General features: G+C 38.3%; 1 protein-coding gene across 4 annotated transcripts in view; it reads left to right on the top strand.

Annotated features, from left to right (window-relative positions):
- The window catches only part of ZFPM2 (zinc finger protein, FOG family member 2), a 417,436-nt gene that overhangs the window by 70,327 nt on the left and 324,105 nt on the right, over positions 1 to 23,004 (top strand). For all 4 annotated transcript variants that reach the window (XM_080381546.1, XM_080381547.1, XM_080381548.1 and 1 more), the window contains one exon: positions 1 to 23,004. This exon is cut by the window's left edge. In XM_080381546.1, coding sequence (XP_080237672.1) covers positions 22,965 to 23,004 — 40 coding nt within the window. In that variant the 5' untranslated portion in view covers positions 1 to 22,964.

Genomic DNA, 23,004 nt, shown 5'->3' with positions numbered 1-23,004 from the left:
TAGCCTCTGAGTCATAATTTTAAAGTTCTGGAGTGTAAGTAACAGTCAGTCATCTTATTCTAGTGGATCTACCCACTGTTTGAGGAGATTAAATTGGGGGAGTGATAATGTCTGCTACTTCTCATCCTATGAGTAAGATGTTCTTGAAACACAAAGAATAGTTAACTTTATTCATGCTCCCAGATTTCATCAGAAGACAGCCAGCTTGTGAGTCAGTGGATCCTTTTCTCCTCTATACAGTGTGGGAAAATATGTTTACCCTTGAGGTACTTTCCCAGTTACTGTGCCCTGACTTTGTTTAATGAAGGCTGAAACATCAAGTGAGGAATTAGTTTTGTCTTATTCAAGTCAGCAGAAACTACATAAGCAGATGGAAGATACATTTATGGTTTTGGAACCTAGACTGAGCTCTTCATCCCCAGTTCTACAGATAATGACAGCTTTCAAAACACGTAACAGAACAGAATATTCCTATTGAATATTTAGATGCTATGTATATTGGTTTAAAACTAATGAGTTCTAAAGTTGTATATAGTTGTTTTATTGACAATCAGTTCTTCAAACCGTTTGTCTTCTGTGGCAGGTGCCTCATCTTGATTATTTTTCTACCAGAGGCATGCAGTTTACCAGAACATGGAACATTCAGTAGACTCTTGCACCATGTTGTTACATTGCCCTACTCTCTAAAAACCAAGAAATAGCTATGTAGTGCTGATGGAAGATAAGCTTAAATGACTTCTTAACAGTTACGCACACTATAAGTACCTTAGTTTCTCAAAATCTGCTAGAACTTTGAATTAAAGAAATACGATTTTCTTTGGACTTTGAAAATTACACACTTAGATACATCAGCTAGCGCCTGGGAACACACTCTAAAGAATTGGCTTTTAGACCTCATCTGTAAGTGCTAATATTAGAGCTATTGTTGTAATATTACACATTTTACCTTACTCTGTCTTCCATCTTGTTTTCATCTTTATGAATTTTATGAATGGCTTTACTTCATCATTTATTCAAGTCTTTATTTCAGAAATAGATATGAAATAATTTATGCACAAGGTTGAGGAAAAAAATACTCTGAGGTCTTCTTTTTCTTTTATTATGGCAAAGTTATGGTCATATATGACATTTCAGAAAGAAGCATAATGAATTTATTGCTGACAATTACTTCAATTAAAAAAAAACCCCAAACCTGGATTGGTTTGCCTTTTATATATGATACTGTATCACCTATGAAATTCAAATTAAGTGAAATTCATGTCCTAAAAGGCCAGTGGCAGGAACAGGAGGTAAAAATGCATTTTTTAAGAGCTCATAGCTTTCATGCACTAAATCATGAATAACAGTTACGCACATAAGAACAAATTAATGCCATGAGTAGTATTCCGATACATTTGTCTCATGGACATGGAAGTTGGAGACAAAACCACTGAATGTTAGAAAAGACATACATGTTAAGCTCAGTAAGTCTGTGTGTCTTTAACATTGATTTTAAAATGGAATTGCAACCAGCTGTTTACCAGGTAGTGAAACTGAGGGAATCAAGTCCCTCTAGACTTGCTTGGAAAATCTTGAAGGTTCAGCGCAGTACCAAACATGCTTGAGATGAAATAGTGCCTAGAAGCTGCTCGTATATAACCTTCAGGCAATATACGTATATAAACGTATATAAACCTTCAGGTGAGAGTTAGATCAGCCAGAAAAAGAAAAAAGAACGCAAAACGTAGAAGCAAGCCTTAACACCTCCAAGTGTTGCACAGTTGTGTATCCTCTAACACTCTTGTACTGATGTACTTGATCAGGTACTGATACCAGTTAGGAAAGCATTGTTTCTGCGAGAAGGTTTGACAAAACACATCATAGTGTAGAGAAATGGGGTTACCTGTGGTAAACTGACTTACTTAACACCTACTAACTTGAGCTATAGTTATGACCCTTCTCAGAAAATCTCTCCAGTGCTCAGAGGCAGGTACAACTGCAAATAATAAGTTTTTTCCTAGCAAAATCTGGCAAAAACTCTGGAGAAAAAAAAAATAAGGGAAATGTAACAGAAGCAGAAAAACAGCAGTGGGAAAAAACCCAAGAAACCCAGGGGGGGGAAAAGAGCAAAAATAATACTTTTCAAAGAAAATCAGTGTTTTCCATCTCCTGCTTGAGAGGGGAACAGTAGGCCAATGAGAAGGACATACAGATTGTAAACTCATGTTGCAGAGTTGGAGGCTCACAGCATTTTCTACTTCTACTGTTTCCAAGTTCCACTTATACCTGAGTTTTGAAGGAAGAGGTTAGTAAAAAGAAAAGTAAGGAAAAGAAAATATGTCATTAAGAACATCATCATTATTATCATGTACATATTCCCAGAAACACAGAAAGATCATTTTTTGCTAGTCTACACAAAATTTTATCTCAAAAATGGGGCAAAAATCAGAACTTGAAAGAAGTAAAATTTATCTGTGTACTTCAATTGTTTTAAACATTTCTTCAAAACCTATAATTGCACTGTGTGAACACTGAGTAATGTTAGCAAGTATCTATAGCAAAGTGTCCATGGCTATGGTTAGGTGGATTTTCCAACTTAGTCTATTTAATTTCAGTTTTACGCATTTACTGCAAAACTATGTTTCCTTGAGTCATGTATAGAATCAAAGGCCCTTCTAGAAAGCTTTGTAATTTCAAGATTATTTCATATTAATTTAATTTTACTATCAATCAAAGGCAAGCTTTTGGGTGCCAGAGTAAATAATCCTTTATTACTGTTCTTGTTGTTTCATCAACAAGAGGGTCACACAGTGCATTACTTCCATAGGTCGAGCCTACTGTGCACGCTGGGGTGCCTTTGTTCTCCCCTCTAAGTGCAATGGCTACCAACTTCCCCACCTCCCTGTAAACTGCAAACTTTGCAGCTCCTTACTTCATTCTAGAGTTCCTGGATATATCCCTACCCTTCCTTTTCTCCTAGACTAGGATACCACCTTCTCTTACCTTCATGCCAGAAGTTTTCTCCATGTGTATCCATCCCCCTTACCATCCTTTACCCAGTCAGCATTCTGACACCCACCCTCTGTGTCTTGGAAACAATTTATTCAGGAATTTCCCCATTTCAAAAAGCTGGAAACAGATGCAGGCCAAGTGTTGTGCTAGAAAGTCTATAGACTGCGACAGAGGAGCCTTTAGGTTCTCAATGTGGTAATCAGAGTTCCATCTACTTCTGATTTTCTCTGTCCAGCTACTAAGAAAAGTAATTGATTCCCAGAAACTGACCAAATATAATATTGCAGGCATTGCACAGCAGAAGTAGGCAGAAGCACCGTCAAGCTGGGTGTTGATTCTCCTCTCAGTTTGGCAGGTATGCTGTTGTTACTTCTTTGTACAACCTTGCTGCTAACCTATGGATAGCAGTGCAAAGCTGATTTCCATAGAATAATTTAAATACAGTTAAACTACAAAGCCTACTTAAAATGAAACCCCTGTTTATTGCAAGCAGAAATGTGAGAACCATTCTTTTTTTTCAATGGTAAATAGCTCCATTAGTCCAAACACAGTTAACTGAGTAGAGTAGTCATAATTTTTGCTTCTCTGCTTTTGCTAGTCTGGATAGATACGGTTCTTCTTTATCTATTTCTCCATCACTTTGTTTCTACAATGCTGTGTCAAAACTAACTAATGGGAAGTAATTTCTGTAAAGGTATTGCCATTTATATTAAAATGGCTATTGCTACATATGGAATAGCAAAATCAAACTGTATGTTTTAAAGGCAGATGTGAGTAGCCATGACTTTTAATGTGTCATCATTATGCATCATAATATGCATTTTTGTTCTAAACTGGTATACTTAGTGTAAGATGGATAGCAATATTTTAGCCCACAAACTGGAAAATAAATATTCAACAGTAAAAGACAATTAAAAATAATCATTTCATCGATTTTTTTCAAGGACTTTCTACTAAGTGAAGCTAAAGGTTTCCCTGATATGCATGCAGGCCTGTAGGTGTTACACATCTGGCCAGTATGTAGATGATGAGAGCCACTGGATTTAATATATCTGCATCTGACTACAGAAAGGCATTATAGGTTTTTTATTTGCACACTATAGCTTTCATACATACACAGTTTTCTGTGCACAGAATTATGTTTTTCTATGTCTAAGATACCCTCTCTGAAACCAACTAGCTGGAAGACCAGCTGGAGATCTTTTCAAAATATACTTCATGGTCTTGAAGGGAGGGTATTTTTATTTTTTTGGCCAGCAGTAAATTTTCTACCTCAGTAGCATGGCTTATGGTACAGTATTAAAGATCCAAGCTTTCACAGCAGGTTGTATTGGCTATGTAAGCTTACACTGATTAAGCTTCTAGAAAGAAACAGTCAAATAATAAACACAAAAAACAACAACGCAAATTCTCAATTGAACTTAGCTAAATCAATGAAATGTGAATTGTGAATTTATCTCACTTTAATATACATTATACAACTAAAACCAATTTAATAAACAGTCAAATCCACGGCCCATAGATTAATCCATATTGATATTTTCCATGCAGCATTATTTCTACTTTCCAGCACAAGATATCCAATACTACTGTTCTGTCAGTTGACAGTCACATTCGATTCTTTTAATAAAATCCTGTATTGCATTACTGCTAGACCGAACAAGAAGTGAATTTCCACATGGGAAATTTTGGAAGAAAAGTACATGCAGGTCTTAGTATTATTACAACTAAAGGCAATAATAAATACTCTCTTCTTGATGTATCAGGTATATTGATACATACTATCGAAATAAATACAAAAATTGCCACTAATTACTGTAGGATCACACTTGGAAGATGTGACCTGGAGCCTGGAGCCTACCTCACCTGTTTGACTGCAAATTCCCCTCTAGTGGCTGTTTCAAGCACACAGACTTCGCAGATCGCACCGCTTCTTATATGAAGAACATTGTAACAGCTGGGCTCCATCCACTCCCTAACCATGCACACCACAGCATTCTGGCACTGCACACACATGCAACACAAAGCTGGAGCCATACCGCAAAATCCAGCTTTCCACTGATTTTCTCTCATGCCTTTGGGAAATGGTTAAGATTCTTTTAAGGCAGTAGGTTTTCCTTACAAAAAAAGTTAATATTGCAAAACTGCAATATTTCATATGATTCCTCTAATTGGCAAACGTGTTTCCCACAGAATCCAAGAAGAGTTTTCAGCCCATAGGGCACCTTAATTTGTCATCTGCTGGTGGTCCCCAGCTTCCACATTTCTCTGTTTTAGCTTACTCTTTCTGTGAAATTCTTCCAAAACTAGGCACCAGAACCCACAAGTGGACAGCATTACTATGTGGCCTTTGGCTAGTGTCCTGACCTTAACATCTCGGAAGACCTCACCATGTATGAGCTTGAGAGCCTTAGTGCTTTCATGTTCTCTGGATCAGAGCTTGTTGTTCTTGCCTTCAGGGTACTGGTCCCTCAGTGCTACCTTAGCTGTCTGGAAGGTCTGGCTCAGGCTGAGACTTTAAGGGTTTCCAATTTCTCTGCTCTAGAGCCAGGAGGAGTCAGAGGCTGGATGTTTTGTCTTCCCATTTTCACTGTAGAGACCATAGAAGCAAGGCAAGCCATGAAAAGCCAGAAGACTCAGAGCTTGTGCTTTTGTTCAGTTTCATGTTTCATATTATTTTGAATGGAAATAAAAATAAAAATGTACTTTAATTTTAAACAGAAATTTCATGTTTCTGTTGAAACTTAGAGCAAATAAAAAAAAAAAAAAAAAAAACAAAAACCAAAAACAAACCACAAAACAAACAAACAAAAAAACCCAAATAACAAAACAAACCCAAACCCAGAACCCACAGAGAAAAGCAGATTTTATCACAGATATTTGGAGTCAAATGACCTGGACCTAAGAACAGCTTCTTCCTTTTTCTCTTCTCTGCACATTCATCTGCAGTCACCTCAGTGTCAAGCATGTGCTGAAATATGCTATAATCACAGTCTTCTGTCTAATGGTAAGCATGCACATGAACTTCTCCCATAGCAGTTCCTGAGAATGATACACTCTGTCTTGTAATCCTGGAAAAATAAAACTCATTTTCCCTGGAAAAGTAAAACTGACTACAAACCCAGTTTATTACATGCACAGAATAAACTACCAAAGGATGACAACTATTTTTGTTTCCTTTCTAATCTTGTTCAGGTATATTTATTTGAAAAGTTATTTACAATGCTAGGGTAGAAATGTACTTTTGAAATAGTTTTACTTTTCAACACTGTATGTCAATAGGTTGCCTTGTCACCTTTTTCTCAGCTTGTGGGGGATATGAAAATGAAAACCACAGATAAGCAAAAATCAGATTACAAATCAATCTTCAGAAAATGAAAATATTCTATTATTGTAAATTGCTATAGATGGTATTTGGACAGAAAATAACCCATTCTCATTAAGAGTGAGATTTAACTTTATTTTTTCACACTGAAATAAAACTTTAACATGTGAGCAATCCCACTGAAATGATTTTATATTGTTAATGTTCAAGATGAGAGCCTGATCCCACTGAAGTAAATGGCAGAGATTCCACTAACTCCAGAAGAGTCAGATTTAATTCTTGGTCTCCTTCATCTGTTAATAGTCTGTCCTGCACCTACCTAGCAGCATAAGAAAGTAAAGTCTCATCACAGAAAAGGATTATGTATCCTTGATGAACATCATGTGATATGGTAATACAGAGGATTTAAATCATATAGTACAGTTTCTTAATCATCATATACCAGATTTTTGTCTTTGTGCTCACCTTTACTGACCTTCAGATATATGGTATCTCTGTATAATATAATTTCCATAGAGCTCTAAGGTTTAGCTCACCCCTGCTTACATTGACCTTGTTAGCAGCTGCGGTGTTGTTTAACATTAGGGTCAGCATTGCAGGAGAGAAGTTGATTAGGGATATATGTGTTTGGGAAAGGAATTGATGAACTAATCCTGTGGAAGGGAATAGTCCTCTTCAGGAACACTTTACTGTTCTTTTTTATGAAGAGTACTTTCTATTGCAGTGGAAATGATGGATTAGTTTTGTTTGCGGAAACTTCTGAACTTCCATTGTTCAAGGGTCCACAGCGCAGGACGCACTTGCAGACGAGTGCAAGCACTTGGCTGGGAGCCAAAGGAAAGTTTTGCTAAAGGTCTCAGTTGGAAATGATGACTCCAGGAAGTGAAAGTTTGACTTAGTTCAAGTTGCAATGAGCGTGCAAAATAGATTCACGATCATTCAAGTTCATTTGCAAGTTGTGGCTATGCAAGTGAGTTTAATCACCAGTATCTTGCAAACTGAGTCTCAACAAGTCTCAAACTGCTGGTATGGCTCCTTCTTTAGAGGCAAAAATGTATTATAAAGTAGGATGGAACAGAATAAACTTTGTTGATGCAGTATAGTCTTGAGCATGATCCAATACAATGCAGCACTTAACTTATTCTTTATTTTGTTTTACTCCTATGGGACAAGAAACATCCTGGCAACGTTTCTAGATTATAAACTCTTTAGGGGATGGAATATGTCTCTGTACGTGTACTTTGAAGTGCCTCTGACACCTTGGGGTTCTTTATAAATTGTAGTAATAACAATCGTTTATTGCTGTGCAGTGTGGTCTGGTCTCCCATTTACATTCAGTATGATTGGTTGTGCTGTGTCGCTGTCCTGTTCATCACTTCTCACCTTGCACTTACATGCTACTTCTATTATGGTTATTTTTAGAATACATAAGGCACTCAAATAACATGATTACAAGTGTGGAGCAACAGCTTAGGAAATAGATAGGAGGATAGTTCACAGAAAGAGGCAACATACTGCACCTAAGCTGTGCAAGATCAAACCTGACAATGTAAAATCGAAGAGAGAGGGTTTAATATGAAAATAATGTGTTGATATTATAATGAGTACTGCTTTTTTTTCTTTCAGTTCAGTTACCACCATTTGATCAATTTCTGGGTTCTTTTTTAAAATTCTATATGTATGCATGCGCAGGGGTGGCTATAATATACACGTGTGTAAATATGTGCACACCCACACTTGATGCATGTGTGTTTTGTAAAACACACAGAAAATAGTGTGCTGCAGGAAATAAAATGGACCAGTCCTAAGGTCCTATAATGCCATTTTCCATTCTTGGAGGGAAATAAAATGACCACATTTCCCTTTCATGGAATGTGAGAAATCTTTATAGAAAGCTTCACTTTGTGTCAACTTCAGGAATGGGATATATTTACATACATTCAGACAGTTTGTGATGCCTGGAGGTAATGAGTAGCAGGGAAGGGTGCAGCGCGGAATGCTCTTCCAACTCTGGCTGACAGAGGGTACTGAGTGTTTTGTTCTAGTTGTCAGATGTTAGAGCACCCCTGTGATTTCTCCAGCTTTGTGCTGAAGGCTGGCTTGGGTTCTTATCTCCAGGATGGTGCTGAATGGGTGGGGGCATAAAAGAATCTTTATCTCCCCTCTTTACTTCAGTGCAGCAGAGGAATGAACCCAATATAATATTACTGCTTCAGGTAAAGTTTTTAAGTTTGTGTCCCTCAGGATATTGGTATTTTATGATGTACTGAGCAATAGAGAAATTTTGCATCAGATGAAAATATTCCCCCTTGTTTTTTCTGTTGAATTAAATACTGTAAATTGGTCTGTCACAAATTCTATAATAATCTTTTGAGACATATAATTACAGACATGTAGCATATAACTTTTATGGTTTTTTTAAAAATATTTTTATTAAGATTATATACATTAGTAATTCTTAATATTATTACGCCCAGACCCCTTCTATCAGAGGTACTCTCTCCTGCGATCCTTCTCTGGAACCACTTGTTCCCCCTAAACCTTTAGATTACCTGTATTCACTTGTCCTGCTGGAAGACCTTCTAAAACCTCATGGCTGTCCTGACTAGAAACTTTATTCTAGACTCCAGTCAATTTTACTTATGGTCAATATAGTCATTTATTTTTGGTGTCATCATTTAAATCTGACATTCATTTTGGTGCTCCTTCACTTAACTTCCCTTTCTCTGATCATATGAAGTCAATGTATGTATATACATCTCACCGACAGTGAGTGCAGCAGGACTCCGCATGAGGCACGGACTGGAAGCTTTATAATTCACCAAAGATCATGATTTTGTTACTACAGTTGTTTATTGACATTACATTTATTTACATCTCACACAGTAAGAAAATGTAGTTAAACATTAGTCTAAATAAAGAAATTATATCCCTGTAGATTTTTAACAGATTTCAAATCGTTAAGGTTTGATGTTTGTTGGTTTAGTGCAGAAGAATGGGACTGTGGATTGTTTTGGCAGAAATTGAAGGCAGTTTAGATACATTGTTTCAACAAACAAAGTTTCTAACTTCAACCCCAAAATAACAGTGTATCATAAAGCCACTGTTTACAAGCATTCGATTAGTGACTGCTAAGCTGCATCTTCAGTAGTTTTAACATATTGAGGCAATGTAATTTTCAGATAGAACTCTTCTTAATTCAATTTACTTCAAGAGCAATTGGTACAGGTCCTAAATACTTGTCTTAGAGATGTGTATGACAAGGTAACATCTGGGTAAGATGTAAAGGCTTAAGAAAATAATTAATTTTAAGTAATATAACTCAGCCTGAAAGGGATGAAGGTCCATCCTTCTAAATAATTTTTAATTTTAATAATGATTTTGAAGAAGATGTAGTTATTGAGAGCAGTGAACATGAGATAGGGTATAAATATTCCATCTCCATTGCTTAGAAGCCCATAGAAAATGGTACTCAGTAAATGCAAGGTGTCTGGGGACATTAGCTGACAAGGTCAAGTAGTTGGATTTAAGCAAATTCATTTTGTAGCTGGAGATTTAGTCAGGGTTATAAAACAGAGAAGTCATCTCAAGTAAGGAAACCTAACAAGAAAGCAATACATCATCTGCATGAAGTGAAATATATTTCTCTCAGCCATTTAGCTTCATGTGAGAAATAAGGAAAGGTTTTGGAAGTACTATTCTAGTGTGAGCTATTTGAATACCAGTAAGTGATAATGTAAACCAGCTGTGCTTTGTTTCAGTGATTCAGTTTAGCATTATTGCTACTGGGATACACCAATGTCATGAATTGATTTGGGACGAAGGTATGTATTTCATTACCAGTTTGAAAGTTTGTATAGTTTTAACATAAGGAATTGATTTTCAACACCCTTCTCCTGCCATTGCTGAAGTTTAAGGGAGACACAGCATTAGTTTCAGGAGAACTGGGCTCTTTGACTTTCTTAGGCAGTTTGAAAATGGAAGACACCGCAGGAGATCCCCTGGAGAAACAGAAACTGAGCTGTCTTGTAGATGGTTGCTTATTACCTCAATTTAAGATTCAGATCATATAAAGCTTGCTGTGTATGAGCTTGCATATTTTGGAACAAACAGTATGAAACTGTGATGATTTCAAAAGCTACAACACTCTTAGAGAAAAGGGGGATTTCTTCTGAATGGGCAATCACTGATTAATAATTGTCCCTGTCCAAAAAGGAGATAATGGAACTGGACTTGTGTGTCATCAAGGATATCCTGTGGTGTTTTGGTTTTTTTTACTAGCTGCATTTAATGTGCATCTGTGTGTTTTAAGATCAACTCATTCATGACTTGCTCTGAAATGCAAAACCTGGAACTTGTTGATCTTAATACCAACTTGTTTTCTTGCATTCAATTCAAGATGCTGTTTTCCATACAAAGGTATTTTAACAAAATGTATACAACCCAGGATGAAATAACAAAATTAAAGAAAACAGATTACATCTGTGTATTTTTATACAATTGGTATTTCTTAGAATTAAAGGCTCTAGAAATAGGACTACCCAATTATCACATCTACTGCAAATGTAGAAAATCTAAATTAAAGGTTATTTTTTTTTTTTTTTTACCTATGTGGTTTTTGAAGTTAAAAATGTGTTTCACTATTTTTTTGAAATTTTAATTACGTAAAATCTCACCATGACAGGTATTTTGATTAGCAGGCTCTTTCCTTTCTAGAAGTCTATGCCACTGCTCCTTCTTATGTATTTTCTTTTATGGAATAATTTCTCCTAGTGTTATCTCCAACTAATATCTTGATCATAGTACAACACACTTGGTTCTCATCAGCATTATTCATAAGCCATTCCTCATGTTACCTGACTTTCTTTTATTTACTGAAAAGTCTTTATTTTCGTACTGCAGTGCACAGAACCAAGGATAACATCCTAGGTCAAGGAATTTAACAAAGTTTAACAGAGAGAAGAAGAGTGATACATTAAAAAATACTGATGAGAACACTAAAAGTAGACGAGAGAATCATATAAATAAGCAAATAGGAATCAAAAGTAATATATGAGGTGATTAATAGGTTACAAAAGAAGGCATGCCCATCAACATACATATTTTTCTGTCTTTCAAACAATCAAAGCTTTTTTTATATGAGGTGGAAACTTATGGTTCTTCATGTAGGTCCCTCATCTTGCATCCAGAGGCCTTTTTCCCAAACCCCAGGCAGACTGATGGGCTGGAGGCCAATCAAATAAGTACATTGCTCTAGGCATTGTTGAATTGGATGCTGCAAGCCCACATCTCTTCTGACAGAATGTATTAGAGTTAAAAGATGCTGAAAGTCATCCATTAGGTGTCATTTGAGAATAAGAGAAATGTTAATTTTATATAAACATTGGCTGGTAATCTTCTATACAGTAAATGTGGACAGCAAAGGTTCACAACCCCCGTTTTGGGCAAGATAATCAAAAGCTGATCTGACCTTACCTGCAACAGGGTTAAACTAAGGAGATATCTGGGTAGCACTTTCATTTTTAAATCATTTGATAGTTACTCCACTGGCTTTCTACTATGTATTTTGAAATGTTTTGTATTTTAAAAGACACAAGTTAGCCATTTAGATGTTGGCATATCCACGTTATGAAGCAGTGAACAAAATAAAAACTGTATCCTGCAAATACTTTCCACCAAGCTCCAACATTTACACTTCTGTGTGGGGGTAATAACTGTGACTCAAAATGTTCAAAAACACAAGTAGCCCCAAAGCCATAATGTGTTCTAGTGCCACATAGATTTTATGGAAAAAATTAATTTGTCCTGTAAGTTTTATAGGTATAAACTCAGAATGTCTTAGAAAATTAATTCAGACTCAGATTTTACACTTTCCTCAGTTGATCTATGTATGGTAATCATATGAAATTCACATCCACTTCTACTTTTAGGCATGGTTTGAAAATGTAGTGACACATAGTATTTAGATGTATATCTACTCAAAGTTGTTGATCAGTCTCTAATTTGGAAGAAATTTTGTATTTTGCACTAACTAAAGTTGTTGAAAAAATTCATGCATCTTGGGAGATTTTATTATGAATTATTTCAGCTCAAGCAATATTTTTCAATTTACAGGACAAGATGAAAGGTTAAGAACCCTTTAGAATAGCAATTATCTTGTTTTATCATCACAATCAGATGCATTCTGAGAAGCAGAAAAGACAGTCTATAAACCAGGGGTCCAAGTACCATAATCATCAAGAGTACAGAATACATCATGGGGTAATACATGAGTATAATGGCAAGAATAATGACAAGAATATATAGAAAAATTGTCTGATTTCTTCATTAACTTGAAAGATGTAAATTTTCCATTCTGTCATCCTAAAATTCTCAGTCCAGAAACCACATGGAATATCACATAGTTGAAATATAGGCTAAAACGATAGATTAAGGAATAAATACTATTTAGAAGCAAAGTGGTGAGATAACAAAGCAAGTAGTACAGTTAATGGTGTAACAAATATAATAATGAGACATGTGACATTAAAACAATACAAAAATTCTTCATAATAATTCCAGTGTGTAATTCAAGGAATCAACGACTAAGAAGCAACATTTTCACAAGTAAAATTTTGCCTTTTTTGTTTGTACCAGTCCTACAGAGTGAGTCAAAGGGAATTTAAAATAAGTGCAAAAGCTCATTCAATAAATACCCTCATCTGTGGCTAGGTGAGTCATGAAGCCTACCATTTCATGGCCAGAGAGTGGCCGTGGCAACCACCTTTAGGGAAAGGATCACACTTCAAAAATGTCTCTAGGATTTTGTTGGTCAATGTCCAAAAACCAGGAAAATAAGTTGGAATATAGGATCCATAAATTAGATTGTTTGGTGTTCATTATAGAACTATGCCCTATAAAGGGCAGCTAATTCAAATGAAACAAGTTAAGATAATTACTATATACACAAATAAACTCAACATTATCATGTGAAAATAAAGCCTTTGGAGTCACCATTGGTGTTCTCACTCTTGTATTGCTGCTGCAGGTCAGTTAACATCTACTGAGATAATTTGTGATGCAGGGAAGCAAACAAGTCATCTGTGTTTTTTTAAAAAACAACGCATTTGCTGTAAATGAAGTTATCCTCCAGAAGACTGTATACCAGTAACATACCTTTTGCTTACCAGTGGCATTTAAAAAGTTAGTTTTCTGGATCCAGGAGTAAACAGACAAATTTGTAGAAATATTATGCCTAGACATTCTCTAGAAGTTAGACATCCAGCTGACGTACTCGTGAAATAATATCTAACACAAGAAATTTAAAAAACACAGTAAACTACGTTTTTGTTACAGATGGTAACTGAAGTTAGCAGAGTTCTGTAGGAGTAAATGTGGTCCGCTGTGTTTGATCAGTGCCACAGTACTAGAAACACAGCTAATGGGACAGATCACACTTCTCACAGAATAAATAAAACAAATTTAATTACAGCAAAAGCCAAATATTGTGCTCCAGGACTTAAAGAGCCTCTAATTATTAGTGATATGGACCAGAGTAAGCATAGAGCCATGGCCTACTTCTGGGTTTGTCAGTAGTCCCCTAAAACAGGCAACACTGGACTGGGAACAACTCATTAATGTCTCCAGCCACCCACTGCCCGAGTAGCATGTTATGTGGCAGGCAAAGCTGCCCTAGAGCAGTGGCTTCTCCCTGCCACATCATGACATCTCACCACACCACCCTGCTTGCTCTCACCTAAATGTTGCTCTCCTCATTCCTTAATGCTCTTTGTCACAGGCTTTTGCACTACAGAGGTTTCTGGTCTGACCCCCGGAAAACAACTTCAGTATTCTCACACTTATGAGTAAAACAGGGTTGATGTATCTTGATTCCAAAATTCAATAAAATACTGTTTTTGTGGAATCAGTATAATTCATCTTTAGCTACCTAATATTTGGGTATCTATTTTAAAAGGGGGTTCATCTACATATGTACAGATGTCTGCTTGCTCTGCTGTAGAGAGAATCCAGAACACTAGCTAGATTTTTAGTTAAGTGAATATGAGGTGGATTCTGTCCATAATAGAATTTTATGTAATGAAATAATTTCATAAATAGCTGTTAAATAATCATTATTTTATACGCATGTGGCCAGCATTCTGTCTTTTGGACCAATAGACATAAACAAAATGTCAGGCAGTTAACTTTACCCTGTTGCTTGTATCAATGTGTGCAAAGCAATTTGTTTTGATGATTGGAGAACACTACAAAAATGCTCTGTGCTCAGTTGTACTGATGAAAATGATTTTATGAAATTAAGGGCAACCGTCCCTTGGGTGCCTGATGGGAAATCATTAGGGAGTAGTTATTCTTCAGGATTTTTATTTGGAGAGCTTCCACCTTAATCCTTCTAAAATCAGTGACTTGGAAACAATCAAGAACTCTGATTTCCTCCTTTTTATGCTATTATAATTCCTAACTATCAGTATCAGTCAAACGATTGCCTCTAGAGCAACATTTTAGAAAGCAGCTTGATTCAAAGTTTAAATTTCATTTTCAAGAAGGATTAAAAGGGAAGACTGAAAAGGATTTTAAGTTACTGAGACACTTCAGAAAATTGTAACCATAGTTTTACCTTTTAAAGTGCTATGTGAATTTTAAGATGTTTCTTGTGGATTTAAGGAGAGGAGAATCTGAATTAAATTTTACTGTGAGCAGATATAATATGAAGTAGATAAACACTATGTATACTGCTAATATCAGAAAAATCAATTATGTGTTTAAGTCAACCAATTTTGAGAATAATTTAGCTTTACTGTGGTGTAAGGTGGCTATTAAAAATATTTTAAATTTTCTCAAAAGAATATGGGGTTACAAATTACTGAGTGATTCTGAACTGTATTTTCCCTTTGTTCTTCAGTCCATTGGACTATGGTATCTTTCACTTATTTTACTAAGTCTGCTGCACAATATAAGCAGCTGGTTCTGAAGGTAGAAAACCTCAAGGGGTCCCACTTTCAAAAGGCTGCATGGTAAGATTTCCTTTCTGGTGTAGCTGATTCTGTTTACAAGGTAATGACATAAATTGAAGAGTTACATCAATTATGGATAAAACCAAAACATGTCCATGCTACTGAAAGGAACCTAAAATCTCAAAGAGACGCTGTGCTGGCATAGACTTTGAAGCTTTTATATCAGATTTTATTTATTCCAAATGATGATGATTGGTGATGATGATGATGATAATGATGATGATGATGATGTAGCATAGCTTTATATATTCCTTAAAATGGCAAACAATACCAACTCTGATATACACAGAGGGCAGCTTATGCTACTGCTCTGAGTGGTGGGAGCCTCATTTGCACAATATGGGGAATAGACAGGATACAAGTGCAGATTGTACCATAGACTCTACCAGCGATCATTATGCATTTATGTAAGAACATTCATTAAATGGATATATAGCAGAAGAAACACTCAGTTTTAAAAGCTGATGAATATGATTATAAAGCCATAATGGTAAACTGGTAGATCTACTACAGGTACCACTGTACCTATATGGGGATCATCATATATTTTTTCCAGGTTTCTAGTATTTTTAAATTCTTGATTATGCTTCTATGTATGTTGTTGAGATGCTAGTGTGAATGCAACTTCCTTCACTGAAACTGGGCAAACTGAGATGCCCATAATAGCTAATTTAGCTATGTGCAATGATAGAGACACTGCTAATTACTCCCAAAATAAGTGCCACATAATAGTTTCAGTGGAATGGAAGATCAAGGAGAAGAGAACATGTTATTTTAAATCAAACTCTGCAACTAAAGTTGCACTTTATACTCATGTTACTATTTTATGAGCTTTGCACTCCAAAGTCATAAACAGTAATTTGACAATATTAATGTTATCTTGTCAGTGTTATGCTATGTCTACATGAAATACTGCTGTTGGCTTATTTAAAAAGAAATAAAGATGGAAATAAAGATTTGTAAACCACTACAGCTGTCTGTTCTTCCTTTCCCCTCATTTCTGCTACTATACTACTCCTTGCCTTTTTCTTCTTTTTTCTCACATTTTCTTCTGAACTTCTCCCTCTCTTTGCTTAGAAGCTGCAAGAAAATTTTTGCTACATTATCATTTGCACTGCTGAGAAAGATGTCTCTCTCAGAAGCTGAGACTGTACAGTGTTAAGGCTGTGCTAGGAGTAATATGCTCCTGGGGAGGCTAAGGTCACAGAACGCAGAGAAGTCCTCTGACTTGTAACAAAACTGGTCTCTGAAGCCCATGCACATGCCAAAACAGTAAGTTACTGCTGTTGTGGGCTGCCCGGTCTTGCTACTGGCAGAAAGTTGCAATGTGATGTGGGATTATATACACGTTTCAGTAGACTTCTAAGATTTTAGTGGCCATCTGTAAGCAGTGGGGGTGAATGGGCTGCATTTCAGACAACCGAGGCATCCAGAAATATTTCCTCACAGGACACTGTTCCCTCCATCCCATACTCCAGATGCTGCCATATGTGTGATACAACATCTCATTCTGAATCCATGTTTTTAGCTTTCTTTAATCAAAAATCTTTCCCTAGCTATGCCACAGCTACTGAATTTTCCAGCTTAAGGCATGGCATTCTACACATTAGATCATGCAAGTCATTTTTGCAGTTGAATTTTGCTGATCTTGCAATATAGTTTTTTCTATAAAGGAGAACATGGGTGTCAAAATTAGGAGCTGTTTTGCATGTATAGTTTTACAGAAGTTAATGCAAATTTTTCCAGGGTATTACTGCAATCCTGTACAGTGAAAAAGAGTATTTTACATTATTATTAGAGAATTATGATGGCTATTCTGTGATTCTGATTTAAAGTTGCCCCAAAAGTCTAAGCAGTTTGGTAGACTAACAGTTTGTTCATCCATAAGATTACCTGAGCAATAACAGAGAGCATCCAGTCAGGAAATGAAGAATAATCTTTGCCACTATTTCTGGATAACAAATAAGATATACATTTTAATGTGAGATGAAAAGTATCTTGCATAACAACTATTGAAAGAGAGCAGTGATTTCTGCTCTAAATAAGTAAGTGGAAAGAGACAGGAAACTGACACCAAGAAAATACTGAGCTTTGCACCAACCAAAAATGAACTCGGATCCAGAGAGTACCCTTTTAAGGAAAAGTCTGCTTAGGAATCCAGAAAGTTTCTGAGGTCACCATTTATTTCTATGCCATCCTCCCTTCTCCATATGGAGTGGACATGGGTTTTGGCCTCTAAACACTGGCAGATCTCCCAGAATGGATGCAAAGGTCTGTTCTATCAACATGAAGTCTGACTCAGCATTGATTCCAGCACTCTGTGTGTCTGGCTTCCTACATTGCTGCATCCATTGAAATCCTGTGGCCAGGAACTTCACTGTAGGGTTGTGATCACTCCTAGGGAGTAAAACATTCACAAAAAATGTAGTAGTAATTCAGTTCTAATTCGTTGACAGGACTGGTTGAAATGGCAATACATATCCACTGGCATCACCCACTTTCTGGATATACTTAGGTCTTCTGTAGGTTCCTGTGCATGTAAGGAATCTGCCCTGCAGCACTTTTCTTCTGTGTCATCTAGGAACACACTGGTAGAGCTGCTTCCTCTTTGTTTCAAAAATCAGAGGAAGCTTTATTTCTAAATTCAAGGCTCAGACTGATCATCTTTCATCTGCTCAGTGATATATTTAAGTCTGTCTCCCTGTTGTCTTAGAATCTTTGTCTGGCATGACCACACATAAAATCTCCAAATGATGAAATTAGAACAAAGTGTAGATTATTCAAACAGTTGGGAGAGGTGCAACTTGTCCCATATTCATGTTACAGGGGTATTAAGTCTGAGCCTTAATAATTTCATGGTTCTAGTCAACTGCTTCACTAGTGACCAAAGAAAGAGGAATAAAGTTACAAAAAGCTATGCTGTATATTCTAACACTGTAAGTGGATAATACTTGGAAAAATACCACCTGTTCCTTTTTCATTCAGAGCTAAAGAACCAAAGGCTATGATTTAAGATCATGGAAGAATCCAAGTCCTTACAAAAGAAATCAAAATCTGAGAGTCCAACAGAACCTATGCAATTAAATTTTCAACATTAAATACTGTTATTGGGTGTTTCGAATGGTCAGAACTTGACTATGTGCATATCCCAGCAATCAAGTATATTTTCATTCAAATGCAATTGCTGCCTAAACTTTGGGATGTCTCCATTGTCTATCAGTATCTTTGTAAACAATAGCCCTTACCCAGATTGATGTGAGATTTCTGAAGTGATTTTGCTCAGTGTAACTCTTTTTCTCAAAGAAAGATAGGAAATCCATACTTGCTGGTCAAGAGGTTAGTTCTTCTGCCAAGAGAGTATTTCAGCATTTTAGTATTTCCTTTTCTCAATGAGGGAATGGAAAGGTTGTATTAAAAATCACTAAGTGTTCTCCAAAGAAGGAATATTTTTTTAAAAGTATGCATGTTATCTTTGTGTAAGATAGTTGCTAACACTTGAAGATCATGGAAATCTCAGCTTCAAATTTCCTAGTTTCTTTGCCAGAGTACAGGCACTTCAAGAATTTAAGTTTTGAACTATGATAACCATTCAGCTGGAGGGTTTACATAAATCTTTGAATCTTAGTAAGGTATAGACAATTGGAAGTGACAAAGTTTGAGATGATTAAGGAGTGAAGTTCTGTGGAGATTTTCCTCTTACTGAGATACTGTAATTAACTAGAAGCATGTGTCATCTGGAATGGGCTTACACCACCACTGCTCAAATCCAATTATTATTTTGGTTGAAAAACACTACATTTTAAAACTGTTCTTACTCCATCATTTCTAATTATCTGTCTGTACCCTCAGCTTTTGGACAGATGGCCATCATTTCCTCAGTACTAAACCTGGAAACATCCTTTCCCCTGCCCCCGCGCTTAGATGCTGTTGTTGTCTCCTGGCAGGGGGTTACCATTGCCCTGGCCATGTGGGCAAAGCACCCAGTGACCACTGCATGGCTGCTACAGGCAATGTCCAACGGGTGAACCTGAAGAGCTAGTGAATGGCACAGCCACTGCAACCTTAGTACAAACATAGTTACACCTACAGCAGTTCAGAAAACTATGCAATTAAGTGGGAGGTCCAAAAAATTTTAAAAATCTACTGTGAATGACTCTGTAGGTTAACGGAAAATACTGGGCCTATTCTTGAGCCCTGAGGGAAAGCTACGGCACTCAACTTGTGTCCATACGACTGAAGGCTCTGCCCCACCAAAAGACTGGCTTGGCCATATGGCTTATTGGAAACGGCTCCTAGTGAACAGCACCAGAGATCGGCTTAACAATAACAGTGTCAGTAATCGCGTGCAGCGCTTGAGCTGTGTCCTGGCCCAGATAGCTAGAGCTTTTTTTCATCTGGGATATGCCACATGGTACTCATTCTGCTAAGGAAAATGGGTAATCTTCATGCAGTACTAAAGTGTACTAAATGAAATTTCCCCTGTGAATTAGAGAAAACTGTTCATTAACTTACCCCATTAATTACATTTTAAAACAGCAGGCATATGTATGTTTCTTTTTGGGATTTCACAAACAACTTTTTAACCCTTAGGTAAATAAGTCCAAAATACACTGAAATGACTAAGTGTAATAATCCTTTAAGTGATCAAACATACCTCTCTGAATAGTCAAATAAACAATACATTTTTATACCTCCTCTTTTGAGCTGATGAAGCAGAATATGGCCTTAATACCTCAGAAGAGACAAAATATGTAACTTAACTTACATTGCTGCTTAAATATTTACGAAAGCAAGAGTCAGCATAATAATGATGCTCTTATGTAATTTACCCTAAACAGTATGAAAGAATAAACACTTACTTTTGATACAGACTCTAGCACTGCTTCATTTTGCATTGCTGTTTATGACTTATTTATGACTGGTTTACACCATGTAAACTGTATTAATTTTTAAGTTGCGGTGGCTGAATAATGTTTTACAAGTTGCTGTTTGTATTCTGTACAAATGTTGGAAACAGGTAACTCCATTCATTCACATTTAAACAGCAGTAGGTTTAAAGGGGGTATCTGCCAAGTTACCTGTTTAGACTAAAAACACTGTGTGGAAGGCAGGCAACAAAATAGAAACAGAAATGAACGGTCAACCTTTATGAAGGAAAATACATTGCTAATTCTGTTTAGGGAACTAGACTGAAATTGAAGAAAATGGTGAGAAGGGGTCAATATCTATAAAATATTAACTTTAATTAGAAGGATGGGTATCTCATCCATTCAAGCCCCTGTTTGAGCCTAATTCTGCAACAAAACTGTAGCAGTGCATTTAACTTTGTGGACTCTTACCATATTTGTCTATTATTGTAGAATACCTTCCCAAAAAACACTACCACTATTTCCATTGGTACTTAACCATGAGCCTACTCCTCAAGGAAAGAAACTGAAATATACATTTGGCACATTACTGTCACCTCAGCTAAATGGCAAACATTTGTTATTTACTCAGGTTCTTTAAAGTACCTGAACAACAAATATTTAATACGGTTAACAGTTTCCATCAGTTCTTTAATAAGGAAAGTGTTTTTGTAAATTCACTTATTGTTTATGAACATTATTTTCTAAGACGATATGATGGAAAATTTTAGTGTATCACCATGTTAGAATTTCTGCTGCTTATATGAAGACTTTTGCTATATTGGCCAAACAAATAACCACTGAAAGTTCTGAGAGGTCAAGCGGAAAACCAGTTCTGTTGAGAGTATTTGAACCACAGAGGTAAGAGTTAAAGAAGTGCTTAAGAGTTTACCTGAACATACATAATTTAATTCCTGCTAGTGAAGCTATAACAACACTTAACGTTGTAGTAAATCCATGCGTTGGATCTGAAATTTCTGGAAGCAGGGTAATAAAGACGTTTCAGTATCAAGTGTCCTGACTTGGCATCAGTGAAATCAGACTGTTCTTTGTTTGTGTGGTTGGGGTTTTCTCCCAAGATTTTTGCACAGTTAGTGTTTGACAACACTGAGAGTCTGCTCACGGGTGCACGATGTTAAGCGATACAGTAAGGTATGGAAAGCACGGTCTGTTCATAACGGGTCACAACTATATATGTAAATGAGATTATTCAAGTGATTAAAACAAGGATGCTCAAGAGAAATTTTGTTCTAAAGACACAGACTGTAAACATGAGCCTCGCTAACGGTTTAGCTTTGTCAAAACACTTAATTGGTATCAGTAACAGAAGCGTCAGACATTTCCTACTGTGCAAGAATTTTTTTTTCTCGATTATCGCTATGTAGATGGGCAAAAATAATTAAAGCCTGGGTAGTTAGTGTCGGCTTATCTCCCTCTCTCGTCGAAAAGTCAAAACAGGATCAATCACACGGGCACACAGCGGCGGCCACGCAGCCGGCAGCCGACACTCCCGCGACCCGCACGCCACCGCAGGCGGGTGCAGGCGGCCGGGCAGCCCGTCCCCTGCCGCGGCGGCACCAACGGCCCCGCCGGCCCCGGCCGCCGCCCCGCGGAGCGCTGCGGGCCCTGCCCCGGCGCGTGCCCTGCGGCCGTTAGAGGCCGCCTCGCGCGGGTGGCGGGCCGCGCGCCCCCCCCTCAGCGCTCGCCCGCGGCGACACCTGTGAGGCGAAGCCGGGATCCCCCTCTCCCGTGGCGGTGGGCACCCCTCCGCCGCCGCCGCCCAGGAGCGCTCTGACGTGGCGGAGAGACACTCTGCCCTCACCGGCCAGCCTCGGGCCCTGCGCGGTCTGCCGGCTCGGGGCCGGCGCGGGGAGAAGCCTCTGCTCTTCCCAGGGGCAGCGCTGAGGCGAGGCTGCGCGGCGTGTGCGGCGGAGCGTAAAGGCACCCGGCTCTGCCCGGACACCCCGGCGGACTCCCTGTGCGGGGCGGGAGGACTTGTGCCAGCTGCGTGACTGTCACGGAGTTTCTTCGCCCCTTCTGACGTGCCTCTTTTCGGGAAAGTTGCAGCTCTCTCCGCCGCCAGAAGCGCCGGCAGAGCCGGGACAATTGAAGCCTCCCGCCTCAGCACCCCGTGCCCCTGAGGCAGGAGACGATTTGCATGCGGACTTGTCTCTGGTAGCAGCCACTGCTCGTCAAGCCTGACGGACAAACGCCCCCCTCTTTCCGCCCCCCCGTCCCGGAAAGCCCCTCCCTCGCCCCCTCCCTCGCCGGCACCTCCCGCCGCCTGTCAGTCGGAGCGGAGCGCGGCGCGGGGAGCGGAGGCGGCACGGCAACGGCAGAGAACGGGCGAGAGAGGGAGAGAGCGAGCGAGGAGCGAAGCTCTCTCCTCCCTCCCTCCCTCTCTCCCTCCCTCCCTTCCTTCCTCCTCTCTCCCTCCCTCCCTCCTCTCCCTCCCTCCCTCGCTCCTTCCCCTGCTCCCTCCCTCCGTTCTTTCTGCTTCTCTCTCCCCTCATTCTCGCTCTCCGTCTCACCCACCCCGATCTCCGTTTCTCTTCCCACACACACACACTTTCCCTCTCCCTGTTCTTCTGTCATTTGACTTTGCATCTCAAGGCGGCCACGGGCGCCTCTATGAATCCCGTCTATTGATCTGTCACCCTCCCTCCACCCCCGTCCCCTCCCAGCTCCACTCCTGTACCTGGAGCAAGGCAGGAGCGGCAGCCGAGCAGCATGTCCCGAAGGAAACAGAGCAAACCCAGGCAGATCAAAC

Source organism: Falco punctatus, assembly GCF_963210335.1.
Source record: "Falco punctatus genome assembly, chromosome: 3".
NCBI classification, from domain to species: Eukaryota; Metazoa; Chordata; class Aves; order Falconiformes; family Falconidae; genus Falco; species Falco punctatus.
Note: the sequence above shows the minus strand (reverse complement) of the source record. Positions and strands in the feature narration are given on the sequence as shown.